The 13659-nt window shown below is 42.4% G+C and overlaps 1 protein-coding gene across 3 annotated transcripts in view; it reads left to right on the top strand.

Moving 5' to 3' along the window:
• LOC122626942 overlaps positions 1-13085 on the top strand; it is a 23503-nt gene extending 10418 nt beyond the window's left edge. For 2 of the 3 annotated variants that reach the window (XM_043807574.1, XM_043807566.1), the window contains 5 exons: positions 3655-3768; positions 3940-4026; positions 10484-10684; positions 10799-10981; positions 11198-13084. In XM_043807574.1, coding sequence (XP_043663509.1) covers positions 3655-3768; positions 3940-4026; positions 10484-10684; positions 10799-10981; positions 11198-11910 — 1298 coding nt within the window. In that variant the 3' untranslated portion in view covers positions 11911-13084. Of the gene's footprint in view, positions 1-3654; positions 3769-3939; positions 4027-10483; positions 10685-10798; positions 10982-11197 lie in introns of all 3 variants that reach the window. The other variant, XM_043807584.1, reaches the window with a different exon arrangement.
• Positions 13086-13659: the final 574 nt, after the last annotated feature.

Here is a 13659-nt window from a genome sequence, read left to right as displayed (position 1 = left end):
GAGAGAGAGAGAGAGAGAGATAGAGATAGAGATAGAGATAGAAAAAAGCGAGAGAAAACGTGGACTATCGACAGGCAGATCCTGACCGATGTCCTGCTGCAATGGAATCCCTCGCCTCGATTCGTGGAGCTCTGATCCGAACGGCTCGAGTATGGAAGGAGGAACTCGCTTTAGATCATCGCGGCGATTCACCCGGCGGAAACACCCCTGGACCTATCCCCACCTTTTTCAACCCTTTCTATGATATCGCTAACACTGGACGACGAATCCAACGGAACAACCTCCCCCAAGTTCCCCCGAACCTCCAACAACGGTTCGTTTTCATGTTTTCCTTCGAGAAAGAATTGCGTTAAGAATTAATGTTTGTTTCACGCTCGGACGTTTCGAGATCTTGCATCCTGATACATCTGGATGTTGTTTCTGGTGTGAGAAAATTGGGGATGGGATAGGGGAGGAGGTTGATTCGAACGCGACGGAAGGAATACATTCACGGATAATCGGAAGGGCTGTCGTCGAGCGAGAAAAGTTTCTACTTCGTAGGACTGGACGATCGTCGAAGCGTTTCCGTTAATGTGCTCGTTGTAACAACAGAGAGATTGAAAGATAGAGAAGGATAGAGATATATATACATATAAATACGTACATACATATATGTATATATATATGTACGTGCATACCGAAAGAGAACACAGAAAACGCAGGATTAGCGTCTGTAAAAAAGAAACGGATTCGTCGTCGTTACGTAGAAATGTCGCTCGGAGACCAGAGCGAAAAATAATATTTAATCGGTAGAAAGACTCGGGCGCAGTCATCCACCATGCGAGTCCAGTCCTTTCTTTCTCTCCCTCTTTACCTCTCTCTCTCTCTCTCTCTCTCTCTCTCTCTTTATCTTTATCTCTGTCTCTCTCTTTTATCCGCGACCCCTTACGCCGCTCTTGGTAACTGGATTTTTTAATTTTTAATTGGGAAAAACGTCGTCGAGGTGGTCGACGAGATTCACTGACCCTGTCGTAGAATACGACGTAGCGTAGTAGTACTACTGCGTTCTCACGCGTTTCCGGTATCATCTATGTATGTTTCCTCACGAATCGAAGAGAACGGATTACCTCTTTTTGAGAATTAGTCTCTCTCTCTCTCTCTCCCTCTCTCTTTCTCTCTCATCTGACAAAACTTTTCCGTGCTACGATCGATTGTTCTTATTGTTTAAAGAATGGCGATGCCAAACGAACGCGAAGGAGATTACGATTAGTTTTTATTCCGACAATATCAATCTGTTCCGTTTGAAAAATATAGATCTCGAGTAGATAAATATAGATTTTAATTGTTAATATTAAATTGCGAGTAATCGCGATTAGGTATAAGTATGCTCGGACCATGTTATCCGAAGCAATTCGGTCGGGATCCGATATAGAGTCGTTCGTCCGAAGAGCAAACGATCGCAACAGCTGTTCCCTCGACCGAACACGCTAAGGGAGTATTTTTAAAAGGTCCCTGAAAACGAACGTCGACCCTTCTCAACTTGGACGGGTCTTTACTACTTATTAAATCATTTTCGCACCGAAATCATTTCTACCGTTACCGCTAATTTTCTTGATATCGAAATTTTACCTCTACGATTTTAAACGCTTCTTCTATTCATAAACCCGATAAAGTCTATCACGCGTTATCGCCCATGTCTTGTTCTTCTTCTTCTTCTTTTTTTCTTTTTTCTATTAAAACTATGTACGTCAATCGATCTATATTTTACCTAGACCTGACCCATCCCGATTCGGCTAGTCAAAACGTCAGAATCTTAAAAGACGACAAACACTTGGAAATAACGATCCGAGGTAGTAGAGGTACTAGCCCCTTTGCGCTTGGCTCGCCAGCAAACAGGGGAGTTTTTAACGCTGCATGATCCAAGAGCAAACTTAGGGCGAACGCGAATGTTACGTCTGGTGTGCAAATTCTTGTCGGCTTTTGCGAATAAACGTTGGATATAGAGCTATCGTGAAGCCAAAAACAAGAGAGAGAAAAGAGGAAAAAAACAAATGTAATATTCCAATAGACGATATTAAAAAATAATATCAAATGTGACATATGAAAAAAGAGCTTTTCAACGTTCGCGAAAATCTCGTCGTCGTTGTCCTCGTCGTTGGGTTCGTGCCGAATGAATTACAATTTCGCTAGACGTACACGTAGTTGGAGGGCAATAGACCTCAAGAGGGAGGATCGTTCTTCCAGCGAGTTACACATAATGCCTCATAAACACCCTCAAAATGCCTGGCATCACCCTCGATTCGTGTTGCCGGCGCCCTCGCGGACTTGACACCATACGGCTTGGCAATAAACTTTCCTCTCGTTGCTGCTTTGCCTTCCGTTTAAACGTCGTCTTTCATTTGCAAATAATTTTCTTTCTTTTTCTCTTTTCTTTTTCTCTTTTCTTTGTTCTTTTCTTTTTGTAGGAAAATAAATCCGAGTAACGTTAAACGTTATTGAATCCACAGTTGGTATTTTATCTTTTTCTTCTTTTTCTTTTTGTTTTTCTCTTTTGGCAAAGTTCTCGTACTCATTCGTTGGAAGTCAAAGACCACTCGAATATTTTGCTTGGCGACGGTGGTAAGCCGGTTAAATGTCGTGGTTCACCGTAAAAACCAACTCGTTTACCAAGCTGGTCTCGGCACCATAAAATAAAACTACCCCCGGAAGCGTGCATATACGCGTACGCTCGAGCTTGGCAACTCCATTATAAGCTGTACTACTTGACTCAGTAACGGTAGGAAAACCTGCCGAGCTTCCTGTTTCATTGCTCTAACCCATACACGATGTTAGCGTGAGCGAGTACTTTGTTTGCTTTTGTGGAAACAAACCTTTTTTCTCTCTCTTTCTCTCTCTCTCTCTTTCTCTCTTCTATCCCTCGTAAACTTTTTTCCCTAGTCATTCATGTAGAAACTTAATACTTATATATGTATACGCGTATATATATGTGTGTGCGCGCGTGTGTATGCATATGTGTGGATGCGTTACAACGTAGATTCGACGTTGTTCGAATTTTTTTTTGGATAGCATCGTGTGTGACGATCAGTGTCATTTCTGATGGTAACGTTTAATGCTCGACGACATTAACATATCCAGAACGATTCGGTGGAGAAGGGTGGTCGAACGTCGACACGGTGGCGCCACTCGTTCACCCCTTACTTCCGGCACATTTGTGTTTTGTTTCCAACGAGCGAATTGCATCGCCCTTCCGCCCTTCTCCGTGCGTCATCGGAAGCGTTTTTCGTGATAGCGATAGGGAGACAATAAAAAATATCCTGTTCGAGTATCGAGAATCCTTCACAGATGACGAATCGAAGGAATGAAAGAAGGTACGAGGTGAATGTGATTTCTTAAAAAATTGACGGGGCTGTTAGGCGAGAGCTAGTCATTTCGTGGCCGGCAGAATGAAACCTAAATAATGAAAGAACGTGGAAAGCGAGAAACCAAAAGATTGCCCTTTTGACTCTTATGACTTTTAATATCCTATCTACTATGAGATAAAGTCTTCTTGGAAATCCTCTGGGAACGATTCGTCTTTCTTCTTTTTACGTTTACCACCAAGCGATAATTGTTTCGAACTCATCGTCCCTTCTTCATCTTCGCGCTTTCCTTCTTTATTTCCTTTTCTCTTTCCAGGGAAGAGCTTTACCCTAACCATAATGCTGCAAACAACGCCACCTCAGGTAGCCACCTTATCGAAAGCGATCAAGGTCACCGTGGATGGTCCTAGAGAGCCAAGGTCTAAGACAAGTAAGTCGCTCGACTTTACCTACCGTAGGCAATTATCCTATTCCTATAGTATAACATTAAAACAGAGTTAATTTCTTTACGTAAGATCGAGAGGTAATAGCATTTGTGAAAATGAAAATTAATGACGAGGAGAGTGATCGGAGGACTAATATTATTCCTCTCACGTTTCAGGACACCAAGCTTTTCATCCATTTCACTTCGGACCTCGACCATTCCCATTCGGACACCCACAGGATCCGTTGGGATTCAAGCTGTCCGGTAAGTGGGTGTTCTCTAATCGAAGACACGCGTTCCTTCGTCCCGTTACTCGGAGTTTCAGCGTGTCTCGTACCTGCCCCTGTTCTCTATCACCTTCTCGGCCATTCAGAATTCCTCCTCGTCGATAGATAACTAAGTTTGCACCCTCTCGCGAGCCGAGCGAAGGCAGGATCCTCCGCTTTCATCCTTCTACGAAAGCAGACTTGCTCCTCCTCGTCCCACTATCTCATCGTACCCCACCCTCATCCGTCTTCCTACTTGCCCGACTTCGTGGCTAGGAAGGGTGTCAAAATTGAGCGTCGGCAGGCGCAGACTCAAAATTGAGTTTTGCCACGGGCGCCTAAGTGGAGAAGACTCTGATTAAGCTCCCGACGCTAGCGGCGAACTCTGCCTTTTCCTTTCCATCGGTTTAAATTCGAGACCGTGTGTACCTATCGAGAGTTTCTACTCTCGTCAACTATTTTTATTTTATTTCTTCTCCCCCTTTTTTTTTCCTTTCTTTCCTTCCTTCCTTCCCTCCAACCCCTCAAATTCATACGACGATCCCAACTCGACTCTCACATCCAGCTACATCAAAGTCCATTGCCAATTCTCGATCCCAGAAAATCTTTAATTTTCCATTAAGCGCGTCGACCCCGTTCGAAATCAGATCGCATTCCCTTCCCACGAAGCTCTCTCGTGATTAACTATACGATATCGCAAATGCGCAATGTTTTTTGAACTGCAGCTGCTTCGACAGGGCAAGCCCGAAAGCTCGAATTCCATTGAAACTCGTTCGGAGCTCGAAATTTTGATGGGACTAGCCTCGAGCACCGAGGGTCGGGTACTGATACTGGTGCACCGACAGTGTATTGTTTCGGCATGATAAGCGGCTTAACGGAGCTTCGCTCCCTTCTGCCCTCGAGGGTAGTGCGGCGGGGGAGGTTAGCCCGTCCTGCCGTCGATTTCTCGCCAACCATTCCGCTACCTCTTCCCCGGCCAATCCCTCCTCCTCCTCTTCCTCTCTCTTTCTCTCTCTTTCTCTCTCTGTCTGTCTGTCTGTCTCTCTCTCTCTCTCTCTCTCTCTCTCTCTCTCTCTCTCTCTCTCTCTGTCTCTCTTCACCAACATATATAACCGTTCTACTCAATCAAGGACCGAGCACTGCCGCACCCGATTCCTCTAAAACTTCAATTTACCCTCGGACCGTTTCATTGTAATTTTAACCAATAAGAAAAGGTCACGTCCGTCGAACTGTTCGTTCTACTCTCAACGTTTATTAGTTATTAAGGTATAGCACAAATAGTAACGTTTCGATCAAGTATAGAATGAAGACGATCGAACAATCTCAACAAGGGGAGAATTTCTATTGAGAGAGTTCTTTGGATTAGATATTAGGTTATGATGTTTTTTTTGGAGCAAAATGCCTTAACAAAGTTTTTTCAATCGGTCGGATTAATTGGGTCAATAATACTGCATTTGAGACAGGCGATGGAAATGGACAGTGAAATAAAGGGAATATCGATCGGTTTATTTCGTGTAGTAACCGCCAGATTTTTCAACCCTTTCCTTCCTAGTTCGTCCGTTTTCACATAGATTGCGCCTCCGTCCAGTCTGACGGCCGGTCATCGTGGTACCTTCTAAGTACGGAAGTCAAGGGTGTATCGCTGGCTGGATAAGGATGCGTTTCAAGGGCTGGTTTATTAGATATCGGAGGTTGAAAGAGAAGTGGTAAGGGTAAATAAGAGTACGATAGACGTGTGGAAGTAAGAGAGTAGAGAGAGAACCTAGCCATATCGGGGTTGTTAAGGTGCCCATTGAGGTGTAACTAGGGGGATGTTATTAAATTTCGTTCGGCCTACCCCGACAGAAGGGACGAATTTTACGCGTTTCCCCGAACCCGTAGAGAGATTTTTTCGAGTCCGACAAGTACCTTTCTAAGAGACTCTTCTTCTTCTTTTAATTTTCCCTTATTGTGTCAAATGAATGCAACTTCGATAAATCTAAGTATCAAAGAAGTTTCATTGGTACTTTTCATTCTATAAGATAGAAACTCGAAACTTAAGTATCCTATAAAAAAGAGAAAGAACGCGAGAGAGATCGAGAGAGAGAAAGAGAGAGAGAGAGAGAGAAAGAAATAGAGGGATGAAGAAGAAGAATAATAAATGCGTTCGAAGACAGGTACCACGTGAAAAATCCCAACCGAGATTGTCCAAGAAGAAAAACATCCCGATCACGTGCCTCCCGAGAGGCCGTGCCATCGTCTTTGTCAGTCTTGCTAAGGGGATGAAAAATCGCGAGAGCCGGGATTCGAGTTAACAAGAGAAGCTAGCACAGCCCCATCCCACCCACTTTCTACCCTCCCGTGTCAATTAACCGCCTACGCTTGAGGGGGCGGAGAAAGGAGCACAGGAAAAATCGCAACCCCTGTTTCAATAAGGTGGCCTTTACCTCATTTGGGGGAGATTGTTAGGAGCGCTAAGTTAAAAACTGTCGCTTCGTTCTTGGATCGCTTTGCAGTAAATTCGTAGCCTCTTTTAAAGGAGATCATTCTTTTTCTTTCTCACTTTTTCTCCCAGTTTGCTTCTTCTTCTGCTATATTTTTTCTCTTCTTTTTTTTGTTTTCTCTTTTCATTCTTTCTTTTCTTTTCTTTTTTTTTTTTTTATATATATATATACTTACTCTCGAACGTCGACTTTTCTCTCTGGAGAGAAAGAAAGAAAAGTGATTTGAAAAATATTAAACGTCGTTGAAATCTTTTCTCTGAATTAAGAAGATATTATCGATTATGATAGTGGACTAAGAAGAAGAAAAAAAAAAAAGAAATGTCGAACAATGCATTACATAATACTTTATCGGAAACACGAATGAAAGCCATCGAATCTTTGATTCATGGTAAAGGTTCTCTTAAAGAGCCCTTTTCAGAGAAAACTGAGCAACCCTTCAGGAGATGCGCCAGTGAGTCCTTAAAGGGAACCTTTTTAAGGGTTGTTCCTGTCCACTCCTGTGTCGAATCACAGGAGATCCTTTAAATTCGCGTCACATTTCACCCCCAGGAGTCTTCGGAAGGCGTCCCTCGACCGGGTATCCCGTCTTTTAATCAGGTCCGGTGACCGGGTCCTTTCTCTGGAAGCGACGGTAACTAATGACACTCCTCTGCTATTCACCTCCTTCCTCCTGTCGTCTTCTTGGTTACCATAGATATCGAAACCATCCTAAGACGCCGGTACTTCGTTCCATGAAACGAACTAGACAAGAGTTATCCTCCATTATGTTCTAAAATATTTCGGTGTAAAAACTCACGTTAGTTGATTACTATTCGTTGTTAACATTATTTTTTGCATAAATATATTTATGGAAATGAATAAATAATTTTAGTCGAGAATCGATCGGAAGAATGCACTTTGTCTTCTTTGTAATCATTAGAAAGAAGAGTAGACTTGTGAGGAGAGAAGAAAGATGGAAAGAGAGAAAGAGAGACAGACGGAAAGAGAGAGAGAGAGAAAGAGAGAGTGTGAATGAGTGAGACAGCAATTTTCTCGTCCTTTCTGGAAATATCTGTTGGTAGAGCTCAGATCGGTGCCAGAGACCTTTCTAGGGTGGCATTTTAGGGGTTGCTGCGACGCGATAATGAGAACGGGCGTAAAGGGTGGGTGTGCAAAGACATCTAACCGACGGTAGCGAGAGAAGAGGACGAGAGAGAGAGAAAGAGAGAGAAAGAGAGAGAGAGAGAGAGAGAGAGAGAGAGACAGATAGAAAGATAGATAGAGAGAGAGAGAGAGAGAGAGAGAGAGAGAGAGATAGATGGAAAGAGAGAGAGGGAGAGAGATCCATAGAGATGGAGAAAGGAGAGGGTGGTAAGAGAAGGCGAGCTTCACAAGGGTTAACGCCTTAGAAGTAAGAAGGGCGTTTTAACGCCTGTTTTGCATAGATTTGAATAGATAAGGAGGACAGGAAAATACGCGAATTAATTTATTATGTATCTACGGTGCGAGGCTCTAACGGCTTAACGATGGAACCAGAACGACCGGCTTTACTCTCTTTACTTTGGTATCCTATCTCGTTGAAAGACCAAAGGACTTAACACCTTTTAAAGGACTTCTTGAATGAAAAAGTAAATGATTAAGAAAAAAATATATATGGATACCATCGACGATAAATATAACTTCTGTTTTTGGCCAATCCAAGGGTCTATTTTATTGTAATATCGAGTGGTGAACACCGAAAATGGATTGAATGATATCGATTTCCAAAGTGCAAATTAATGACACATAATGAACTACCGGAAAGCCCGCGAACGATTACACGTGACGTAACATTACCGCATCCCAAAGTGGCGCGACCAGTACCGAACACATTTTGAACACGCTACTCGATAATACGTCATCCCTTAAAGCGCGGCTTCCCCATCGGTAGGCGCGCGCTTTGCAAAGGCAACTAACTCTATAGCCGTAACGTTTAAGCTTAACATTTCTCACCCCTTAAAGGGTAGCAGCTCCTTGAACCCTTTCAAAACCCTTTCTCTCCCTCCACACCTTTCTTACCCACGCACACTCCGAGACCTCACAGGGCCCTCCCCTCATTAGTCTTCATTTGTTTTCGGAATTATCGCCAGCCGCCGCTACCACCACTACCATACACCTCTATTCCAAGAGACGAGTTACGTTGGAAAGGGTGCCAACCATTTTCGGGGGTTTATTAAATTGAAAATATGTTACAATCGCTTTGGGACTCCTTGTTCTTCGAACGCCAACAATTCAAAGTCATCTACCTCTTTCGCGAATAAACCCTATACGCAATTGTATCTCCTTGTCTTCTTTTCTTTTCTTTATTCTTTTTTTTTTTTTCATCCGATATTCCCCTATATCAGTTCTAAATTCTATCCAAACGTAGCGATTCGTATGTAGAATCGTGTGTAGAAAGAAAAGAAAAGAAAAAAAAAAAAAAAAGAAAAGAAAAAGAAAGACAGAGCTTCCCATTGACTTCTTTCTTGATATAGAAAAGTTTCATATTCAAAGTGGAAAATGGAAAATAGGCACCAACGTAGAATCAAAGCCGTCCAACGTGGCGCACGATGCCGGCAAAGCTCTTATCGTTTTCTTAATCCCCTCATAAAGTAGCGGGACTACAAGCTCCTCTCTCTCAAGCTTCTCTCGCAAGCTCCGTCGACTCCGTGCTCTACGCGCACAACGCGCCACGGCAGTGTGGTAGAACGCGAGATAGTGGTGTCCTCTCTGGCAAGCTCGGCTTAAAGAGAGCTTAAAAATCACCCCTTCGACCCCTACCGAGCTTTTTCTATCCCCACCCGTTATACCTAGAGAATCGGTGGGAATGTTGGCTCGACCAATCAAACACGTCGCAAGCTCCCTTCGACACGCCCACCTGCCACTCGATGGACAACTCTCCCTACTACTCTGCCTTCACCTTCCCCTCCTTTATACTCCCCGCCGCGCACTTCTCCTCCCCCGCCAAAGCGCCACGCCGCGCCGTGGCTTCGGAGCTTTCACGGAATTTTTAAACTGCCTCGCACAGATGACGGCATAATCTGCTATTGATCAAGGTCTTTCGAAAAACCGATATCGTGTCGATGACTGCCGAGGCTTACCTCGACTCTCTCTCTCTCTCTCTCTCGTTTATTTTTGTTTTCTCTTTTCTTTCTTTTTTTTCTCTTTGCCTTTTTGTTTCTCCTTTTCCTTTTCCTTCTTCTTCTTCTTCTTTTTCTTCTTCTTTTTCTTTCTCTTTTTTTTTACTTCTTTTATTACTTCATGCTCTACACGCATCATAGTTGTTTGTTCGTAATGCTTTCCCTTCCTTCCCAAACGTACTAACGAATATTCCCATTATTAAGCGTTTTTCACGTTTCTCGTAGTTCAGAGCCTGCCAACGAATTAACCATCCGTCCAGCGTCTTTGAAGTATCGCGTTCAAACCAAACTTTTGATGTCATGAGTTTTAATTGCATTCATACACACGTCCCCCCATCGTTTCGCAATATCGGCCACGATCGAGAAAGAGACGACGAGCAATCGTTTTTCTATTCACCGCCGGAAAAATTTAACTGTCCATCCATGTCAAGCGGATGCTACTACGTCAAAGGGAAACATTCTTCTATCTCTACCTGCCACTCGATGATCGTCTGTCCATGAAAGTAGATAGCCGCGTCGTGTTCTCTGGAAAAATGAAAATAAAGTACAAAGAAAAAAAAAAAAAAAAAAAAAAAAAAACAGAAAAGAGAAGGAAAAGAAAAAGAAAATAATAATATCCATTATCTCGGAGTATAGCTGAAAATTACAAAATAAAAAGGAGGAGATCTTTTTCGTCGAAGCTTTGATCAAATTCTACAATATATGTATCTTCTTCTTCGATTCATGTAAATCTATGGATATCTATTGACAATGAGAGAAAAAGAAAGAAGAGGAAGAAAAGTTAGGAGGAAAATCTTGTAACAAAATTTGATGAAAGGATTATTAACGTTTTTAGGCTTGCAGCATATTAATCTGGAACAAGGGGCGAGCCAAGGATGGGGTGGATTACCTAGAGGATCTTTACCACCGCATTGTCTTCCGCCACCACCCAGTCATCACGCGCACGCACATCCACCGCCGGCCGGTGGCTCGGCCTTCAACCCCTTTCATCACGCTATCGAACAGAGGTCTCCCAGACTGCCTGGTTCCAACACCGGTAAGAATGTTTCTTTATGTCTGTAAAGAGTTCATTACTATAACCATAGAACGATCGATGATGAAACCTTGACATTTCCTTGCTTTTTGTTTTTTTGTTCTATTGGTTGTAAAGATTCGACGAGGAACGATTTGGGTCCCATCAGTGTCTCCGTGAGAGAAGTACCACCGACAACTTCACCAGGAAATCCTGGACCAGGATTATTAACAACAGCTACCGTAGCTGCACCGACACCGCCGGCCGAATCGGTTACCACTACGACCCCAAGTCCCTCGGGACATCACCCGCATTTCCAAGGTATATTTCAAATTAATATCTACCCTGTTGAATAACGTAAAAACGAAGAAGGTGTTAATTCTCTCTATCTCCCTCTCTTTTTCTCTTTCTTTCTCTTCCTCTCTTTTTGTTTGTTTGTCTGTCTCTCTCTCTCTCTCTCTCTCTCTCTCTCTCTCTCTCTCTCTCTCTCTCTCTGTCTCTATCTATCTATCTATCTTTCTCTTTCGACTCACGCAGGTCTTCATCTATTAGGAGCAACCGGATCGATCTTTGGATCGATATTCGCTCCACTGTTACCTCAATCCTCATGGCTTTACAACCCGCTTTATCACACACAACAGTACATTCTGGAACCTGAATGGCACGCGTTAGCTCTCAGAATGGCTCAACAACGATTACAGAGACCAGATCAGGCTAGACTCGAAGAACTTCGAAAGTTACGAGGTACAAGTGACAGTCCCGAAGGTAGCTCGAAAGAAGACAGGAAAACGGATCAAGAGGATCCAGATCCTTTGAACAGATCAGGAATGGACAGTCCCGATGGAAGTATAGAGGTTGATGATAGGAACGATCAAGATCGAAAGAGAGATCGGATTAGCGAGGAATCGTTTCTTGAACAGGACTCGCCAAGAGTTTCACCGAGCAGAAGCGATTTGGAGGATACAACTTCGAGAGACGCGAATTCTCGAGACGTACCGATTCTTCTTCGACCTAGTATGGAAAATTTCAATGATCCCGAGATTCAGAATGATCACGAGGTATCTATTGGTAACGATTACACCGTGAAAATTCGTTTGGAAGGTACCGTCGATCTCAGTACGAAGAAGGGTCAGGACAAAGAGAACGTAGGTCAGGATTTGACCATCAGGAAGAAGGACGATAATATTGAACCAATCAGACCGCGAAGGGAACGAAGTCCCAAACCGAGACACGTCTGGAGACCTTATTAAAATGGTTCACCAACGTGCAATCGATAAGTTTAAGACGTTAATATAATTGGAATCATTGAAGGAAGAGATTCCGATCGTTACGGATAAAACGAGTGATGTCGTCATTGCTACGATTAACGAGATCAAGATTTCTCGAACGATATCAGAAATAACGTTATCGTTATCGTCGATCGAGTGATCGTCGTTTTTAAATCTAATAAGTACGAGCCGACTTTCAAGTATTTTAAATATTAATATAAGTTAAATGTAAATAATATCAACCTCTCTCTCTTCTGCGATCGAGAATCAACAATCAAAAGATATTTAGGAAATACTTTAAGACTTTATCGTGGAGATCACTTCGATGACTCGAGGACTAACCAGGGTTTTATGTTCGTAATAGCATGTAAATATATGTAACGTCCAATCATCATTATCGATATAGATTAGATTTTCAAGTAACATTCATTAAGTCTCATTCTATCTCGTTGTTCTAATTAAGATCGATCGTTCTTGCTGGACAATTTCGAATCGCAATAATTTTATTGTATTTAATAATCAACATACGCGAGAGGATTACTTTTAAACGATGTTTGTCCTGTTCGAAACGATTATCTATTATTTTACATCGCGCACGCTCGATCATTATCACTAGGCTAGACTCTGAATTAATTAGAAAGATTGACGAAATTTGATTTTATTCGATATGGGCGATGTTATCGCGAATGTTCGTGTCGTTGTAAATAATAAATACTCCTTTAAAGAAAAATAAAAAAAAAAGGAAAAAAAAGAAGAAAAAAACGAGGAGGAAAAAAGTAAAAAAAAAAAAAGAAAAAAAAAGAAAATAAGAAAAATCCCAAGAATGAATGAGAAACCGTATCGGCGTGTTTCACAAAGTCAAAGTTCCCTTATTTTTACGGGATAATCTCTATCGATGTGTTGAAACGATAAACGAAAGCGTAGACCGATAATTATAGTCTTAACGCGTGTCAGTCACGGATTGTCTTTACATCGACGTACGCGTGATATCGGCCCGAAAATAAAGAGAACAATTCACTGTTTATCTACGTCATCAAATAAAGTAATATCATCCGTTCCATGTCTAGTTCCTTATTTGATTTGATTTATTAATCACACACGTTTTCGATTCTCAAGATCGAAAATAATAGATCATTTTTCAGGTAAGTGTCAATATCATGTCAATGTATATCGATAGGCTAATAAAAAAAAAAGAAAGAGAGAAAGAGTGAAATCGGTGTACTTCTTTAAAAAAAATTACGAATTACATTACGGAAATTTGTTCGACAACGCGTGCGACGTAACCGAAGCTAATCCAAGGGAGAATGAGGAAAGGGTTGGTTGGGTGGTTAGTTGGGTGGGGCTTCTGGGTTGAAGCAGATGCAGCGGATTCAATAATTCGCCGCGATTGCAATCGAGCGGGATGCACCGCACGCAAAAACGGGCAGGCCCGATATCCGCTTGGTGAAAAGGTCCGCGTGATTGATGGGATACAATGGTTCTCCTGGTCCAACTCTCTTTCTCTCACATACACTCTTTTCGTAGATATTTTCTCTCTTTCTCTCTCCCTCTTCTTCTCTCTATCTCTATCTCTGTTTCGTGCGATTCACTGAAATCGAGATAAAAAGACCGCAAAACAATTTTCTACATTATTTTCCGATGCACGCCGGATCAAATGAGCAATAATACTGACACGCCGCACATGAATCTTTCTCTGTCTCTTTCTCTTTCTCTCTTTCTCTCTCTCTCTCT

This window comes from Vespula pensylvanica, chromosome 1 (genome assembly GCF_014466175.1).
Source record: "Vespula pensylvanica isolate Volc-1 chromosome 1, ASM1446617v1, whole genome shotgun sequence".
Classification (NCBI taxonomy): Eukaryota; Metazoa; Arthropoda; class Insecta; order Hymenoptera; family Vespidae; genus Vespula; species Vespula pensylvanica.
The sequence above is the reverse complement of the archived record's forward strand: the minus strand, read 5'-3'. Positions and strand labels throughout refer to the sequence as shown.